Source organism: Hyla sarda, chromosome 4 (assembly GCF_029499605.1).
Source record: "Hyla sarda isolate aHylSar1 chromosome 4, aHylSar1.hap1, whole genome shotgun sequence".
In the NCBI taxonomy this organism is placed as follows: domain Eukaryota; kingdom Metazoa; phylum Chordata; class Amphibia; order Anura; family Hylidae; genus Hyla; species Hyla sarda.
Genome location: NC_079192.1, coordinates 290,047,059 through 290,066,064, shown reverse-complemented (window position 1 = coordinate 290,066,064; position 19,006 = coordinate 290,047,059). Strand labels below are relative to the sequence as shown.

At 40.3% G+C, this 19,006-nt stretch overlaps 1 protein-coding gene and 1 long non-coding RNA gene across 2 annotated transcripts in view; one reads left to right on the top strand and one right to left on the bottom strand.

Moving 5' to 3' along the window:
- LOC130369339 (dynein axonemal heavy chain 3-like) overlaps window positions 1-19,006 on the top strand; it is a 919,716-nt gene that overhangs the window by 169,774 nt on the left and 730,936 nt on the right. The window contains exons 12-13 of the mRNA XM_056574479.1: window positions 3,230-3,360; window positions 14,711-14,811. Coding sequence (XP_056430454.1) covers window positions 3,230-3,360; window positions 14,711-14,811 — 232 coding nt within the window. The remainder of the gene's footprint in view (window positions 1-3,229; window positions 3,361-14,710; window positions 14,812-19,006) is intronic.
- Window positions 1-19,006, bottom strand: part of LOC130369341 (uncharacterized) — a 146,200-nt gene that overhangs the window by 6,785 nt on the left and 120,409 nt on the right. Inside the window, exon 3 of the long non-coding RNA XR_008892723.1 lies at window positions 4,801-4,870. This is a non-coding gene — a long non-coding RNA (uncharacterized LOC130369341). The remainder of the gene's footprint in view (window positions 1-4,800; window positions 4,871-19,006) is intronic.

The window sequence follows — 19,006 nt, the reverse complement described above, 5'->3', positions numbered from 1 at the left end:
CTGTAGAGCCTTTCAAGACACTTAAAACAGTAAGATAGATGCTCATTTTGTTACTTATAGGAGCAGAAAAAAAGATAATGATATATTTAACTTTGTATGTTTAACAGTCAATTAGGTAACTAGAGTAATCGTGATGTATGTAAGACATTATTGTGATTTTGTGAAAGACAGGTCCACTTTATTTATTTATTTTTTACCTGTCAAGCCATATCTCCATTTCATGGAGTGTAAACACACACAAAAAGATTTATCACGATGCCTTTCTATTTATGTGTGCAGTGATGTGGGTCTGTATGTCTTTAAAACAAAAGCGGCTATTACATGCATTGTCTTTAACTATGAATAATACAAAATATCACATAGTAATTGCTCAATCTATTCTTTGATATGCATGCATAGGAGAATACAGACAAAGAGAATTAAATGTAAATTGTTCCACTATTCATGAGTGTCTGCCAGATGCCAGGCTGCGACATATCTGTTTATATTTGCAGAGAACTGATAACCCTTATCGTAGAGAGGCAATGCCTATCTTGCTCCTGTGATAAACTCTAAGGCTGCAGGCCAGAGTGATGCAATAAAAGAGCACATTTTTGTTCCAGAGATTTTGTAATTTTACTGACAAAAGTAATGAAATGTAAGTGTCTCTGTGAAAAGTACTAAGCTTTAGAAATGCAATTTCATATTATTTTAAGACACAATAAAAATAGAAAACAAGAATGTGAACTGCATTGTGAAGGACACATTGAGGACACATTCTAATGGTAGATTCCAATAGAATATAGACTAGGTGCACAAAGATTAGCCAGGAGATTGGCATTTATTGACTGATAAGAGAAAAATCATACGGTGAAATTTCTGCCCCAAACAACAAGAATAGTCCTTAACAACTATTACATGCCATTTGAGGTCAAAACGTTTCTTATGTTTCTATATTTTCTTCAAATAGCTATTAAATCCAAAGTTTACCCTTGAGCAAGATTAGCTATATAATATGACTACAGAGGATCTAACATACATAAATAAAGGGAACACTAAGATAACACATCCTAGATCTGAATGAATTTACTAATTGTATGAAATACTTTCGTCTTTACATAGTTGAATGTGCTGACAACAAAATCACACAAAAAATGATCAATGGAAATCAAATTTATCAACCCATGGAGGTCTGGATATGGAGTCACACTCAAAATCAAGGTGGAAAACCACACTACAGGCTGATCCAACTTTGATGTAATGTCCTTAAAACAAGTCAAAATGAGTCTCAGTAGTGTGTGTGGTCTCCACGTGCCCGTATGACCTCCCTACAACACCTGGGCATGCTCCTGATGAGGTGGCAGATGGTCTCTTGGGGGATGTCCTACCAGACCTGGACTAAAGCATCCGCCAACTCCTGGACAGTCTGTGGTGCAACGTGGCGTTGGTGGATGGAGCGAGACATGATGTCCCAGATGTGCTCAATCGGATTTAGGTCTGGGGAACGGGCAGGCCAGTCCATAGCATCAATGGCTTCCTCTTGCAGGAACTGCTGACACATTCCAGCCACATGAGGTCTAGCATTGTCTTGCATTAAGAGGAACCCAGGGCCAACCGCACCAGCATATGGTCTCACAAGGGGTCTGAGGATCTCATCTCGGTAGCTAATGGCAGTCAGGCTACCTCTGGCAAGCACATGGAGGGCTGTGCGGCCCCCCAAAGAAATGCCACCTCATACTATTACTGACCCACCGCCAAAACAGTCATGCTGGAGGATGTTGCAGGAAGCAGAACATTCTCCACGGCGTCTCCAGACTCTGTCACATCTGTCACATGTGCTCAGTGTGAACCTGCTTTCATCTGTAAAGAGCATAGGGCACCAGTGGTGAATTTGCCAATCTTGGTGTTCTCTGGCAAATGCCAAACATCCTACACAGTGTTGGGCTGGAAGCACAACCCCCCCCCCCCCCCCCCCGTGGACATCGGGTCCTCATACCACCTTCATGAAGTCTGTTTCTGACCGTTTGAGTGGACACTTGCACATTTGTGGCCTGCTGAAGGTCATTTTGCAGGGCTCTGGCAGTGCCTTCCTGCTCCTCCTTGCATAAAGGCGTAGGTAGTGGTCCTGCTGCTGGGTTGTCGCCCTCCTACGGCCTCCTCCACCTCTCCTGATGTACTGTCCTGTCTCCTGGTAGCGCCACCATGATCTGGACGCTACGATGACAAACAAAACTAGCCTTCTTGCCACAGCTTGCATTGATGTGTCATCCTGGATGAGCTGTACTACCTGAGCCACTTGTGTGGGTTGTAGAGTCCATCTCATGCTACCACAAGAGTGAAAGCTTTGCCAGCATTCAAAAGTGACCAAAACATCAGCCAGGAAGCATAGGAAATGAGAAGTGGTCTGTGTTCACCACCTGCAGAAGCACTACTTTATTGGGGGTGTCTTGCTAATTGCCTATAATTTCCACTTGTTGTCTGTTCCATTTGCACAACAGCATGTGAAATTGATTGCCAATCAGTGTTGCTTCCTGAGTGGACAGTGTGATTTCACAGAAGTGGGATTGACTTGGAGTTACATTGTGTTGTTTAAGTGTTCCCTTCATTTTTTTGAGCAGTGTATATGCAGTATATCTTCATTACAGTTTTTGTTTTTATTTATTTATTCATTGATATTGAGTTAGTTTTACTTGAAATATGTTGCTACCTGAGATCACCCCTTAAAAGCTAGTTATGGCTTTTGTGGATGTTCAAGACAACTAGGCTCATGAACCCTTAATAGGAATACGATAGCGAGGCTTAATCAGCTCACCTCCAATGCCTGTTGCCGAGCATGGAACAGTGCGGACTGCACTCAGTAGTAAATGGCAGCAACGGAGAAGAATCCAGCTCAGTCTCAGATCAACGGTGAAGGATGACTTAATTAGAACACAGCTACATGGAATACACTTTATATAGTGTAAATAATCAGATCAGGCACCTTGAAAATGCATACCTTTTAGAAATATAACTTTTGTTTCTAAACCAAACAATTGGCATTTTCTCTTATAAGAAAATGAACAAATATCCACAGGATGGGGCCCCTAACTTCAAGTGCCCATCATTTCCATTCTCTGCCACTACTTGCCTCTCCCTCCTTTGCTGAGTTCTGTAGGGGATGTAAATGCTGGGCCCCTGAAATCTTCTATAGCCAGTTCATACTTTTCAATTTTAGTAAAGAATGCACTGAACATTATTTCTTTTTATTTAGGTGTTTTGGCTAGTGTGTTCCGGAGTCATGCTACATGCAATACAAAATGCAGAAAATGGTGCATATTTGATGGTCCAGTGGATGCCATGTGGGTTGAAAACATGAACACTGTTTTAGATGATAACAAAAAGGTATTTATAAAAAAAAAAACTGTGTTTAAATAAATCCTGATATTTGTATCTGATTTTCTTCATTGGTTGCATACCAGTATAATTTTGTTTTCTATCACGCAGGTCATTTTATAATCATTTTATATTCTATTTGACATTCTATTTTATTCTTTTTTTTAACTTCTTTTATTTAAAAATTTTATAGTCACACAATATTAATTAGTTCACATATTACATATTCTGTATACCACCCTCCCTCCCGTCTACCTGTGTGGAAAAAAAAAAAAAAAGAAAAGAAAAAGGGAATAACCAAATTGAGGAATACCCCCACCATAATACCCATTTATAATTGTGAATAACCAAACTACCACTTACCCCATACCCTCTCAAATTCTCTTGTTTCTTCTTTGACTTACCTATTCTAAATCTTTCATAGCTTTTAATCCTCTCCACCAAACATAACCACTGTTCATTATATGGGGGGTTAGGATCAAACCACTTCCGTACTATCAAGTATTTAGCAAGCATTACTACTTTCAACAAAAGGTCCTTCAAACTCCAAAAGTCATTCATATCTTCTTATACCCAAACTTATTGTCTTCTTAAATTTTTTCCCCAGACATTCTTCTATATGCACCCAGAAACCTCTCACCTTTTTAAAGCTCCATATCAAGTGTATAAAATTTGCTTTATCTTCCAAACACTTTGGACAAATAAAATCTTGCATACAACTAATCGACTCAAGGATCATAGGGGAATAATATAGTCTATAAACAATCCTTAAGTGTAAATACTAGAATTTTTTATTTGAGGACCCCAGCAACACATTGTTCAAGATTTTTTCCCATGTAGAACCTTCCAGGGGACCCATTTCTCTCTCCCATTTCCCAATCTGATCTTGAAAGATGAATGATGTTTCCTGAATTAAACCCTATAATTTCTATAATCCCTTGAGTAAAAATGTATCATAGGTTACAAGATACTATTCTTAGTACCTTGCTTTATTTCTTGTACTTTTCCCACCAGGAAATAAAATGTAATGTTCAGTAATGCCCATCCTCCTTTCCCTTCTGGAAGTGTAAGAGATGAGTATTTTATTCTTACTCCGTGACTCCGTCCCCATATTAGTCAATTTAGAATTGCTTCTAAACATTTAAACCAAGAGTCTGATACCCATACCGGAGCAGCCCTAATTACATACAAAATCTGCGGTAAGAAGATCATTTTTAATGCTGCCACTTGATCTGCCTGTGATAACGGTAATTTACACCATATATTTACTTTTTTCTTGCTTTTTTCCTTCAATGGTTTAATGTTTGCATCCATGAACAATTTACTACTTGATGTAATTTCTATCCCTAAGTATTTTAGGGATTCTCCTTTTTTTAAACATGTTATCCCCTGATTTATTATCTTTGTCCCTTCCACTACTGGCAATAAAAATTATTTCTCCAAATTTACCTTCATTCCAGATATTTTTCCAAATTCATCATGATTTCCAATACTGTTGGTCTCATGTCATTAGGTTTATCTAAAAATAAAATCATATTGTCAGCATATAAAAGGATCTTGTTTTTCTCTCCCTTTATACTGATCCCCCTTATATCTATTGACCTCCTTACTGCCTCAGCCAGTGGTTCTATGGGTTCTTTAAATAATACAAAAAGGAGCGGGGAGAGGGGCAACCTTGTCTAGTTCCCCTTGAAAGTGGGAAGGAGTCCATCAGTCTTCCATTGATTATAATACTATCAATGGGATCGCTGTATAACAATTTCATTCATCTAATAAACCTTTCACCAAATGCAAACTGGTCCATAACTCGCCATAGAAACTCCCATTCCACCCTATCAAAGGCCTTCATTGCATCCAATGACAGGGCGGAACGGGAGGAAACCCTTCCATCTGCATACTGGCCAAAACCCTTGCTATATTGTCATGGATTTGCCTACCTGGTATAAAACCAGACTGGTCTGAATCAATGTCGATATTACCTCAGCCAACCTACGCGACAGATTTTCACATCCACATTTAATAATGAGATTGATCTCAATGCAGTGAGCTCTATTTTGGTCTGTTCTTTCTTAGGAATTAAGGTAATATTCACCTCCATCATAGATGGGAGGAACTTGCCACCCTTCAAGGATTTATTAAAGACATTCAACAATATGGGCAACAATATTTCCCCCCATTCCTTATATATTCCCACTGAAATACCATCCAGACCGGGAGCTGACATTTCAAATAGAGAATCAAGAGCAGCTTTCACTTCCTCCAGGTTTATGATCCATTAATAATTTCGTAAGTTTTGGTAGCTTTATACGCCCCATAAATAACTCCCATTTACGCTCAAAAAATTTAATATCTGATTTATATAAGCTAGAAAAAAAATTAAGGAACCTTCTGCCATATTTCTTTAGGTTGGGTTACAATTTCTCCACCAGCCATCAATATACTTCCAATATCCATACTTCCCCTTTGTACTTTCAATAGTTTGGCTTACAGACTATCCGGTTTCGCCCCTTCAATAAACTGTTCCTGTTCCCCAAAAAAAGCTTTATGTTAAGCCTTTTCCTGCAAAAATTTTGTATAATTATTATGTGACTTTTTCAGACAATCATATTGTTTTTGTACCGGATTCCTGGCAAACTCCCTCTCAGCTTCCATAACTTTCTCCTTCAATTTTTTTTTCCAATTCTCCAAATTCCTTCCTCTTATGAGATATTTTCCTAAATAGTAGCCCTCGAATATAAGCTTTAAAGGAGTCCCATACTATTTGTATCGATGTTGATGCAAAATTTATGTCTAGAAAGTCCTTAAGCTGAGTCTCAATTACATTTTTCCTATCAATAATACTCAACCAATAGGGGTTTACTCGGAAATTACGTGAACATCCCAGCAACTCCCCACCAATCATAATCTCTGTTACCACCAAGCTGTGGTCTGATATTGATTTAGGGTGATATGACATATCCTTCACCATTGAAAGACCGCTATCATTACAAAACCCAGGTCTATACGAAAGGCAGACTGGTGTGAAGTTGAATAACACAAGAACACATCTATTATCGGATATAATTGTCTCCAAATATCTTTCCAACCTAATTCTCCCATTAATCTAGCCAAATGAGTTTGAGGTGATTTTGACTGATCTTTACTACTCCCAACACCCCTCCTATCTCTCTCCTCATCCATTAAATTATTAAAATCTCCCCACTTAAACATCGGGATATTTTCTTTCCCCTTCAAAAATTTCAGAAAGGACCCACCTGAAATGGAGGAGGAATATAAAAGATTGCCAATATCAGCATTTGCTCTCTAAATTTGATGTGTACAAAAACGTATCTACCACAATGGTCAATCGACTATTCAATTATTTCAATTAGAAGACTCCTATGAAAATATAATAACACTTATGAGGAGAACTTAGAAAATTTTGAGTGCAATACAATTTTTGCCCACTTCCAATTCAGCGTTTGCTCTGTTTCAGCGGTTACATGAGTTTCAATCAGGGCTTTCACTGCAGGAAGAAATTTTTCCATGCGATCAAAAACTGCCCGTCTTTTACATCTCTCTCCCATCCCACGGACATTCCATAGAATGATTTTAAGTGCCATTTAACTCAGAAAAGAGAAACAAGAAGACAAAAAAAAAAAACAGCCCCTTCCACACATGGAGTCCCTCCTCCACCTCCCCTTCCCCACCAATTCTGCCATCCCAGCAAATCTCTTCCTGACATCAATTTCACACTGCCTCCCATTTTTCCATTAAAGTTGTCCTCTCTCTCAATTTACCCACATTTTCTCTCATAAAAGACATTTCTGAAGAGAGTGTTCCCACTTGCATGTTTAAATTAACCAGGGCTTGGTCAGTCTGCTGGACTTCTTTTAATATGGTTTCTAATACCAGAGGGTTGACTATAGGATCTTCCTCCTCTCCTCTCATGTCTCCTTCCTGCATCAAAACCGAATAGGGTCATCCTGGTATAGCATTTGTTTGTTTAAATTAATATGCAGATGGAGAGGTATGCCTACTGCTGTGGGTGTTTGAGGCTACCGGGGGGGGGGGGTCTTAAGATACTTAATAATTGTCCCTGCTACTGTTAATGCAGAATGTTTGGGAGAATTAATCACGACCAATCTTCTTTGTGTACATTTTGGAGGCATTCCCCTCCGCCGTGTTTAACCCCTTAACGACAATTGACATAAATGTCATGGTGCCGTGGCATTTAACGCACCATGACGTACATTTACGCTCCGCCATGATCGCAAGCGCCAGACAAATGCTCGCGTCATGCTTGGCAGGTCCCGGCTGCTGTCAGCAGCCAGGGAGCCGCCAGTAATGGCGGACACCCGCGATTGCATGGATGTCCACCAATAGCCGCTCAGATGCCGTGATCAATACAGATCACTCCATCAGTGGCAGTGTGGTACTTTAAATGGATGATCGGATCGCCCACAACGCTGCCGCGGGCATCCAATCATCCATAATGGCAGACGGAGGTCCCCTCACCTGCCTCCCTCTGTCTTTAGGAGTCTTCTACTCTGGTCTGAGATCGAGCAGACCAGAGCAGAAGATGACCGATAATACTGATCAGTGCTATGCTCTACGCATAGCACTGAACAGTGTTAGCAATCAAATGACTGCTATAAATAGCCCCCTATGGGGACTATTAAAGTGTAAAAAAAAGTAATGTAAAAAAAAATAATAATATGTGCAAAATCCCCTCCCCCAATAAAAATGTCAATCATCCGTTTTCCCCATTTTACCACCAAAAAAAGCATAAGACAAAAAATTGTATAAACATATTTGGTATCGCGGCATGCGTAAAAGCCTGAACTATCAAAACATATTGTTAATTATCCCGTACGGTGAACGGCCTAAACGTAAAAAAAATTAAAAAGTACAAAATTGCTGCTTTTTTGTCACATTTTATTTTAAAAAAATTAACAAAAAGTAAAACCTAAGCAAACTTGGTACAAATAAAAACTATAGATCACGGCACAAAAAAGTAGCCCTCATACTGCCCCATATATGGAAAAATGAGAAAGTTATAGGTGGTCAAAATAGAGCAATTTTAAACATACTAATTTTGTTAAAATAGTTTGAGATCTTTTTAAAGCGGTACAATTATAAAAAAGGATATATCATGGGTATTATTTTAAAACGTATTGATCCATAGAATAAAGAAAACATGTCATTTTTACCAGAAAGTGTACAGCATGAAAACAAAACCTTCCAAAATTTGCTCAATTGCGGTTTTCTTTTAAATTTTCCCACATTATTATTTTTGGTTGCGCCGTACATTTTATGGTAAAAAAAGTGATGTCATTACAAAGTAAAATTGGTTATGCAAAAAACAAGCCCTCATATGGGTCTGTGGATGGAAATGTATAAAAGAGTTATGATTTTTAGAAGGCGAGGAGGAAAAAATTAAAATGCTAAAATAAAATTGGCCTGGTGCTTAAGGCCAAAATGAGCGTGGTCCTTAAGGGGTTAATCCCAACAGTATCCGGCATCTGAAAAAATATCAGGACAGAGAGTATTTTTCTCACCCCCAAACTTCTTAATATCATCATAGTCACATGTAGAATACAATAGGGAGGGAACTGTTCAGAAGATAGAGTTCTGGGAGGATTAGATGTTCCCCTGTTTCAAAATAAGATTCAAATTAATATTAAGGATAATGTACTTCATGAATTGCTTCTTTATTTTTCAGACGGTGACTGTAGCTTACTATGACCACAGCAGTTTTTACGCAATTTTACCACCAGGTTACATCCCAAGGCCCCCCATGTCCATTATTATTATCACCTTCTATATATAACTGATATTATATATTTATCTGGTGGTCTTTAATACTGTACACCAACTATGTAGTGTATAATACAGGGAGGGACTAAGAGGGGTTAACATTCCCCCTAGCTTAGAGAGGTAACTGACTTCATAAGGTTACTTGAGGTATACAAGAACAGAGCAAATGCCACAAATGGAGCCGCCAGAGTTAACATTTCCATGGCTATTGGGCTTTGCCGGGTTAAAGCATAAGTGCAGGTATTATATTGATAGTACAAAAGTAGCCACACCGTGGTTAACCAATTATGCTTTACATAGTGGGCTATATCCTGGCGTTCCACCGCACTTCTTATTCCCAGGCCATTACATTCTCTATCCTGGCTTCATGCTAGACTCTCCTGGCAGGCTTACATAAATTGCATTTACATCTTTGAAGAAAAGTCCTGCCCGAAGCTTACTTACACTACTCGGCCACACGCTGGGAAGCTTTCCATGTGACTGCCTCATCACGTGGCGTCTCACCTCCACCCACGTAGCCCCGGAGCAGACCATCTCAGACTTCAGGTAGGGGGAGAGACACAGAATCAGCCTCCACCCATTCTCCGTTACTCACCTTATCCCTTCCAACTCCATCTTATATAATGTCACAGCTTCGTCCCCCGGCAGCTCTCCTCTTCTCCAAATTGCTCCTTAATCTGTCTCCCTTTCTCTAGCGACCATCAGCTTGGCACCTCAGCCACACCACAGGCCGGTCCATCCCGCTCTCACTCCCCAGCATGGGGAAGGATCGCAGATCCCAGGGAGAGGGAGGGGGTAGCGGACCCGGAGGAGGAGGAGCCCTCCGATGCATGCCTATGGCATGACGTCCATCGTCCATCCACCAGGGAGCATTGTATATTCTAATTTCTACACTTGAAGACCCAACAGTCAACTAACCAGTACCTGTTGACACTGTGTTTTCCAAATCTCTCTTTGTGGAGGAATAAACATTTACAAATCAATAATTAGGGGACTGAGCTCAAAAAGTCAAAAGTGCACAGGAAAATATTAAACTTAAAGGGGTTATCCAGGAATAGAAAAAGAGCACTACTTTTTAACAAAACCTGCTCCCCATCTGTATCCAAGTTGAATAAATTGCGCCCATTCATCTATGCACTTTGGTGATGCGGGCAGCCAGCACTTACAGCAAGCACTAGCTATCTTTCTGCTAGTACTTGCTCCCTATAGCCCAATGCGCGGCGTAATGCTGTAGCATCTTCTGCTGTGATACAACGCAGGCGGCCAGGGCTGCAAAAGGTATGATTTAACTGTTATTTCTAACAACTTAGTCAAGCTGGGGCTGGTTAAGGGGGGGTTAAAACTCATGACAGTTGCACTTTAAGATACAGTACTCAGTTATGAAGGAAGAGAAATAAATCAATGTTTTACCAAGCATGGCCACCAAAGATTAGACAGTGAGTCACATACCTGACTTATTTTTCTTTCCTGATAATTCCGGTTTTATTTCTGGCAACCATACATACAATAGTGTTTCCTGGTGGTCTACATTAACCCAGCACAATAACAGTGGCTAAGTGTCTTAAATTGGTAAAACAGTTTTTTTTCTTTTCTGTACCTGTGTGAACCTCTTAATGACCACAAATGTGCCTTTTTAAAGCTTTTTGTGCTCATGGTGGAGCTAGAATAAGTGCGGCTCTCCAGTTCTTGGATTGCGTGAGCTCGGCTCTCAGCAGGATAGCTAGGCTCCCACTGTAACAATTGGGAGCTCTGCTTGGATTAACTCCTAACATGCCACAATCAAATCATGTTCACTGAATAATTAGAATGCCTGCATGCTGCTTACTCCCATCGCCACTTAATCCACCACCAATAATTTTGATGCCAGAAGGCCCATGAAGGTCCCCAGGCTTGTCATGGGTGTCTATGTACACAGCCACGATGTACAGCGTAATGTAATGTAATGGGTCTGTCAGTAAATTATTATTAAAAAATAAATAAATAAACATGTTTCTATTGTGGCAATGTAGTAAAAATAAACTATATACATTTGGTATTACTGTAATCATACTGACCCACAGAGGTCAGGATTGACAAAATCGCATTTTTCAATTTACCCAGCAAAAAGTTAATAAATATTAACCATTTAAGATATTTGAACACACAAAAAAACAAGCCTTCATATGGCTTTGACAAAAGAAAAAAAAAATGTTTTCAGCAATTGGAAGGTAAAAATGGATAAATTAAAAAGCTTGGGCATTAAAGGGGTACTCCGCCCCTAGACATCTTATCCCCTATCCACGCCCCCTCCCATAGACTTGCACTGACATCACACGGGGCGGAGTCGTGACATCACGATCTTCTATCCCCGTGTTTGGGAGGAATTAGCCTGAGAGCCTCCAGCACTTCCGGAAGCAGTTACAGGTGGGTGCTGCTTGCTATATTGCGGGGGTCCCCAGCAGCAGGACCCCAGCAATCTGACATCTTATCCCCTATCCTTTGGATAGGGGATAAGATGTCTAGGGGCTGAGTACCCCTTTAAGGCCCAGAAGGCATGCCAGGGGAAAGGGTGACAGCATGGAAGCAAAATTATTCATGCTAAGACAGGAAGTTTAACCCCCTTAGGACCGGAACAATTTTTTTTGTGTTTTTTTTTTTTTTTTTTTACTTTTCGCCTTCTAATAGACATAATAACACTTTCAATTTTTCACCTACAGTACCATATGAGGGCTTGTTTTGTGTACCACCAATTGAACTTTGTAATTACATCACTCATTTTGCTATAAAAAATATGGCAAAACTAAAAAAAAGTTGTGGGGAGAAATTGAAAAAAAAAAGTAATTCAGCAACTTTCTGAGGCTTCTCTTTCTACAGTGTGCATTTTTTGGTAAAAATGACATATTGGGCCTTATTTATTAAGCCAAACCCAACAGTTTTAATCGGGTTTTGTACACCTGTGTGACACTTTTTGGGCCAACAATTGTCTACATTCTTACAAATCACTTGGAGAGTTTGAGAAAACCCTACAAAGGGGCGTGGCTTCTTAAAAAATGGGCCTAAACCGACATTTTTTTAAAAATCACTCAAAAATCTGACAAAAAAGTGGAGAAGATTGAATTTTGAAAACCCGACTGCCAGAGGCTGGTGCAAAAACAGCTAATATGGTTGATTTTCCCCCCAGAACTGTTCTTATGGGCAATATGCATAAACCAGGTAAACCAAAATGAAAAAGACTGGTTCACTTAACTCTAATTTCATCGGAATTTATATTCCTGACTTGATAGGATATATGGACAAATATTAAATTTTTATACCTTAAATGTGTGGAAATGTTACTGTTTACTTTGATGTTTGCATTGCTACATGGTAGTACTCTTTAACTTTATCTGTGATTTATTCAATATTTATTGCACAACTTTATTTGTAGCATTGCTAACATAATCCATATTCCTTTTCTTCCATCTGGTCTGTGGAATATTGTCACTATGGCTCGTAGCCTCAGTGTTAACCCCTTAAGGACCCGGGCTTTTTCGTTTTTTTCCTTTTCAATTTTTCCTCCTTAACTTAAAAAAATCATAACTCTTTAAAATTTTCACCTAAAATTCCATATGAGGGCTTATTTTTGGCATCACTAATTCTACTTTGTAATGACATTAGTCATTTTACCCAAAAATCTACGGTGAAACGGGAAAAAAAAATCAATGTGCGACAAAATTGATGAAAAAACACTATTTTGTAAGTTTTGGGGGCTTACGTTTCTACGCAGTAAATTTTTCGGCAAAAATGATACCTTATCATTATTCTGTAGGTTAAAATGATTCCCTACTTGTATAGGTTTGATTTTGTATCACTTCAGAAAAAAATCATGAAAACATGCAGGAACATTTATACATTTAAAATGGTCATCTTCTGACCCCTATAACCTTTTTATTTTTCTGTGTTCAGGGCTCTATGAGGGCTAATTTTTTGGGCTGTGATCTGAAGTTTTTAGCGGTACCATTTTTATTCTGATCAGACTTTTTTATCACTTTTTATTCACTTTTTTGTGGTATAAAAAGAGATCAAAAATGCGCTATTTTGGACTTTGGAATTTTTTTGCGCATACGCCATTGAACCATGCGGTTTAAAAAGTGGTATATTTTTATAATTCGGACATTTCCACACGCGGTGATACCACATATGTTTATTTTTATTTTTATTTACACTATGTTTTTTTTATTCTTGGAAATGCCGGGTGATTCAAACTTTTATTAGGGGAAGGCATAATTGAAAGGGTTAATGATTTTTTTTACACTTTTCTTATGCAATATTATAGCTCCTATAGGGGGCTATAACATTGCATTAACTGATCTTTTACACTGATTGATCCATCTGCATAGGAATGGATCAGTGTTTTCTGCGATTGAATGCTCAAGCCTGGATCTCAGGCTTGAAGCATTAATTCGGTGATCAGACAGCGCAGAAGAAGGTAAGAAGACCTCCTCCTGTGCTACAGCTGTTCCGCATGCTGTGATTATACCGCTGCAATCCCGAACAGCTCCCTGAGCTAGCCGGGCACTTTTACTTTCGTTTTTACCGCGATTAGTACCGCGCACTATTAGAGGCGGGTCCTGGCTTCACTATGACACCGGGCCCGCCGCAAAATGATGTGGGGTCACCGTGTGACCCCGCGTTATATCGCAGGACCGGGACCCAGGACGTACCCATATGTCCTGGGTCCTTAAGAGGTTAAAATGCATGCTCAAATGGTATTCCCAAATTGTGAAAGTGTGTTATTTCTTATAAAATCATTAGGGTTCAAATTTTACACCCAACTCAATTTCTCAGGAATTCAGCAAATACTTTGGAAATTTCATGCTTTTGCATGGCTGGTTGTTGGGGTGGTTTCTCTTGCCTCAGATTTTCATAGACCTGAAGAGCCACATTTTTTGTACCTTCCGGAGTGGACAAAAAAGACCCTTGTGCGCTTAAAAAAAGGACATTTTAGTAAATAACACACGAAGAAGAGGACAAAAAAAAAACCTGGCAAACAAAAACCCTACATTCTTAGTAAATCAGGGCCATTGTCTTTATTCTGTGGATCCATACAATCACAAGGATGCCAAATTTATATGTTTTGTTTTACTTTACTACTAAAATTATAACTTTTTGTAATATTGTCCTCTTCTGACCCCTATAACTTTTTTTTAACCATATACTGGAATGTATGTGGGCTCACTTTTGGGCCGTGATCTGTAGTTTTCATCGGTACAATTTTTTTTTTTTTTTATGGTACTTTTTTGATCGCATTTTATGAACTTTTTAATGGTTTATTAAGTGACCAAAAATGCACAATTCTGGACTATGGTATTTTTTTTATGCATACGCCATTAACTGTGCGTTTTAATTAACATTACATTTTAATAGTTTGGACTATTAAAACTTCTACTTCTTCTTCTTGCCTATTCTACTTCTTTTCATCAGCTGTGTTTCTTTTATCCTTGGTCTAACAAACACACAATCCTCATTTCCCTTATAAGTGAATACTTGGGTTGAATATCATCTATGTTTGTATATAACTTAATGATATGCTTCCTTTTAGCTGTGTCTGATGAGTGGAGAAATAATTCAGATGAGTCCACAGCAGAACATGATTTTTGAGGTGCTAGATCTTGAACAAGCATCTCCAGCTACCGTAAGTAGGTAAGAAAAATCAAGATTTCATGAACAATAAACTGTTAAAAATGGATGCAAAACCAAACTTTTATCCTTTTCTATATGAGGAAATCATTAAAATACAATAAATGTGTGCGTTTTGTTAAAGGGGTTTGACCACTATGGAAACATCCCCTATCCACAAGATAATAGATAAAATTATGATCACAGGGGATCTGACCACTAGAACCCCTTTCACTTGTCATCTTTAGAAGCTTCAGAACTCTATTCTTAAGGGTAGGGTCACATGTAACGGATATTTTATGCTGCAGAACCACAGGTGACCTGACCCTTTTTGTGCCTCCAGCTGTTGCCACCCCCATGCCCCTGCCTTGCTCCGCCCCTGGCCTGCTCGCAGCAGCAATCCGCCGCTATGAGCAGCCACACAGAGGGCCTGCGTGTCGGCGAGTTGCTTCTGACATCGCGGAGGAGCTGCAATGTCTGAGTACACTGCACATTAATTTGTAATGACATGTACACTGCACATGGCCTCAACTCAGACATTGTGGACATCGTATACTGCACCGCGATGCTAGATTGCATTCGCCGACTTGCAGGCCCCCTGTGTTGCTGCTTGTAGTGGCGGATTGCTGCTGTGAGCCGGCCTTGGGTGGAGCGAGGCAGGGGAACGGCGGTGGCAACCGCTGGAAGTACAAAATGGGTTTGGTCACCGGCGGATCTGCAGTGTAAAATACGCTCCTTTACGTGTGACCCTACCCTAAGATTGCATGGGTCCCAAACATTGGACTCCTCATGATTATGCACTCATCCCCTATCCTGACACCAAAAAGAGAACCATACCACAGAGTACACAGCAAAGTAATAGAATATACAAAATCAACTTTATTAATACAATTTAGTAATAAAAAATTTCAAATATTAAAATTGGAAAAAAGAATGAATAGGCACTGGTGAACATACAAAGATGTAGGGAAATGGTAGGACACAAATACATCAAAATATGCAAATATCAGGAGTAAATGCCACAATAGCTGGTAGGATACAAGGGTGCTGCCAACCAAAACTATGCAATAAAGGGTGCCAAACCATACCTACACCTGAACCCCAACGATCGTTTCGCTGTTATACCGCTTCTTCAGAAGCGGCATAACAGCGAAACGATCGTTGGGGTTCAGGTGTAGGTATGGTTTGGCACCCTTTATTGCATAGTTTTGGTTGGCAGCACCCTTGTATCCTACCAGCTATTGTGGCATTTACTCCTGATATTTGCATATTTTGATGTATTTGTGTCCTACCTTTTCCCTACATCTTTGTATGTTCACCAGTGCCTATTCATTCTTTTTTCCAATTTTAATATTTGAAATTTTTTATTACTAAATTGTATTAATAAAGTTGATTTTGTATATTCTATTACTTTGCTGTGTACTCTGTGGTATGGTTCTCTTTTTGGTGTCATAATTACAATTACATACCTTTACCTACTATATATGTAGGGTTATATTTACCTTTGGTGTCATCCCCTATCCTGTGGATCAGGGGCAGACTGACCGGTCCGAGGGCCTGGCCGGATAAAGGGCACGCTGCTGCCAGTGCTGCCGCTGAGGTTCCAGGACACATGTCCCGGATCCCCAGGCACACAGTGCTGCTTTCTGCTGTATGCCCAGCTAATGCACATATAGCAGAAAGCCTCCTCTCGGTGTGAGCCGCATCTACGTCGCTCAATGGCACTTGCACTGTGGATGGTGAAAGATGTGGTCTTCTGCAGCGCTCCGGAAGAAATCACTGCTTGGGACATAATCAGGTGAGCAATTTTTTTTTCATCCTGGGGGGGAAGGGGCTGAAGGGAAGGGAGTTTGCTGCCTATACCTAATGCTGGGGAACTCTGCTGCCTATACCTAATGTGGGGGAACTCTGCTGCCTATACCTAATGTAGGGGAACCCTGCTGACTATACATAATGTGGGGGAACTCTGCTGCCTATGCCTAATGTAGGGGAACCCTGCTGCCTATACATAATGTGGGGGAACTCTGCTGCCTATACCTACTGTGGGGTAACTCTGCTGCCTAAACCTACTGTGGGGAATCTATTCTGCCTATACCTACTGTGGGGAAACTGCTGCCAACTGAATGTGATTGAACTCTGCTGCCTATCTACTAGGTTCCTGCCTAGCTATTATGGGGACAAACTTCCAAACTAATAGGGGGGCTACCTATTACCTACATAGGGGGTTTTCATACAGGGGGCAGCTATCTGGGGGATTTACCTACAAGAGGCATGACTACCTACATGGGGGACATTAACTATCTGGGGGCATTACCTACAAGGGGCCACTACCTCCTGGGGACACTATCTACGTGGGGACATAACAATAAGCAACAACTTATTTTCTGTCCGCTAACTGAAAATACTCTTATAGTGCCCCTCCCAAGACTAGACTCTGGATCCGCCACTGGGTGGAGGGGGGTGCTGGCTACCTACTTGAATAACTACCTGGCTACCTAACTTTATACCTGGATGCCTAACTACTTACCTACATACCTGGCTATCTAACTATCCACATACCTGGCTACCTAACTACCTAACTATGTACATACTGGCCTTCATACATGGCTGCCTAACTTTCTAGCTAGCCACCTACCTACATGCCTGGCTACCTACCTACCTACCTGGCTTGTCACCTACCTACATATCTGACTTCCTGATCGATCTACCTACCTGGCTACCGACCTAATTGCCATTTTACTTTGCAAGACACCAAGGAGGGCATTATTACAGTTTGTGGGCCTATAGATTGGAAAATTGTGTAGAGGAGGGGGAGGGCACTGGAAAAATGCAGTATAACATGTTTATCCTGCAGATGTTAAGAGATCAACATGGCGGTCTGATCCAGACAGAGAAGAAAAGGAAAGAGGATGCCGCAGATCAGAAAATACATAATTGTAAGTCCCTAGATGTAACTGTAATCACTTCTATGGTATACAGATCCTGTGTACAACTGATATCTACCGCCATATGGTCCTGTAAATAATCACCTATATAGTATACAGATCCTGTATAGTATACTGGTCTGTGTATAGTGGTTTTATTCAGAACAATATGGCGTTATTATCCAGTTATTGTGTAGTTGTATATATTTCCTTCTTGTATACTGGCATTATTGGTCATGGAAAATTATGTTACCTACGTTAAAGTGTGGTGGAGCAATTTAGTCCAGGGGCCCTGAGTGTTGTCAGTTCGCCCCTGCTGTGCATGGGTATGGAGATAGCACATACCATCTCTTTCAAATTGGTGGGGGTTTGAATAGTGGAGCTGCATGAATACCTACATGGGGGACATTAACTACCTGGGGGCATGACCTACTAGGCGCCACTACCTCCTGGGGACATTACCTACCTGTAACTTTCTTAAGCAACACCTTATTTTCTGTCCGCTAACACAAAACACTCTGATAGTGCTCCTTCCGAGACTAGACTCTGGATCTGCGACTGGGTGGAGGGGGTGCTGGCTACCAACTTGACTATTTTGTGTGTAGGAGTGGTGGAGGGATTTGGGCGGAATAGGGGCATGGCAGCAGTGTGACCAGTGGCAGAGCCTCGCAGGGAGCCCTTGCTTTTTTTTTTTTGTCCGGGGGCTCTGAGCATTGTCAGCCCGTCCCTGCTGTGGATGGGTATGGAGATAGATTTTACCATCCCTTTCTGATTGATGGAGGTGTAAATGGTGGGGCTGCATGCTAGATAAGTAGTTCATTGCCTGTTTTGCCTGCATAACATCACTCTGGGGGAGATTTATCAAAACCTGTGCAGAGGAAAAGTTGCCCAGTTGCCCATAGCAACCAATCAGCTTGCTTCTTTCATTTTCATGAAGCGATATGATTGGTTGCTATGGGCAACTGGACAACTTTTCCTCTGCACTGGTTTTGATAAATCTCCCTCCTCTGTTCTGAGAACTTTCATTCAAAATGGCACAATAAACATTACAACATTCCTTACAAACAAGAGGAGGCATTTTGACAATTTTTTTTATGTGATCACTTGGGGAGTCCGGAAGAATAGCTGACCCCTATTGAAGGGCACCTTTAAGTTCCACCTAAAAGATGTTTTTATGACCTTTACATTGTGTTTGATTTGCTTCCTTTGTTGGTTTAAACCGACTGAACAGTTGATGCATGACATAAGTTAGCATGAGGTCTTAAAGAGGTACTCCCGTGGAAAACTTTTTTTTT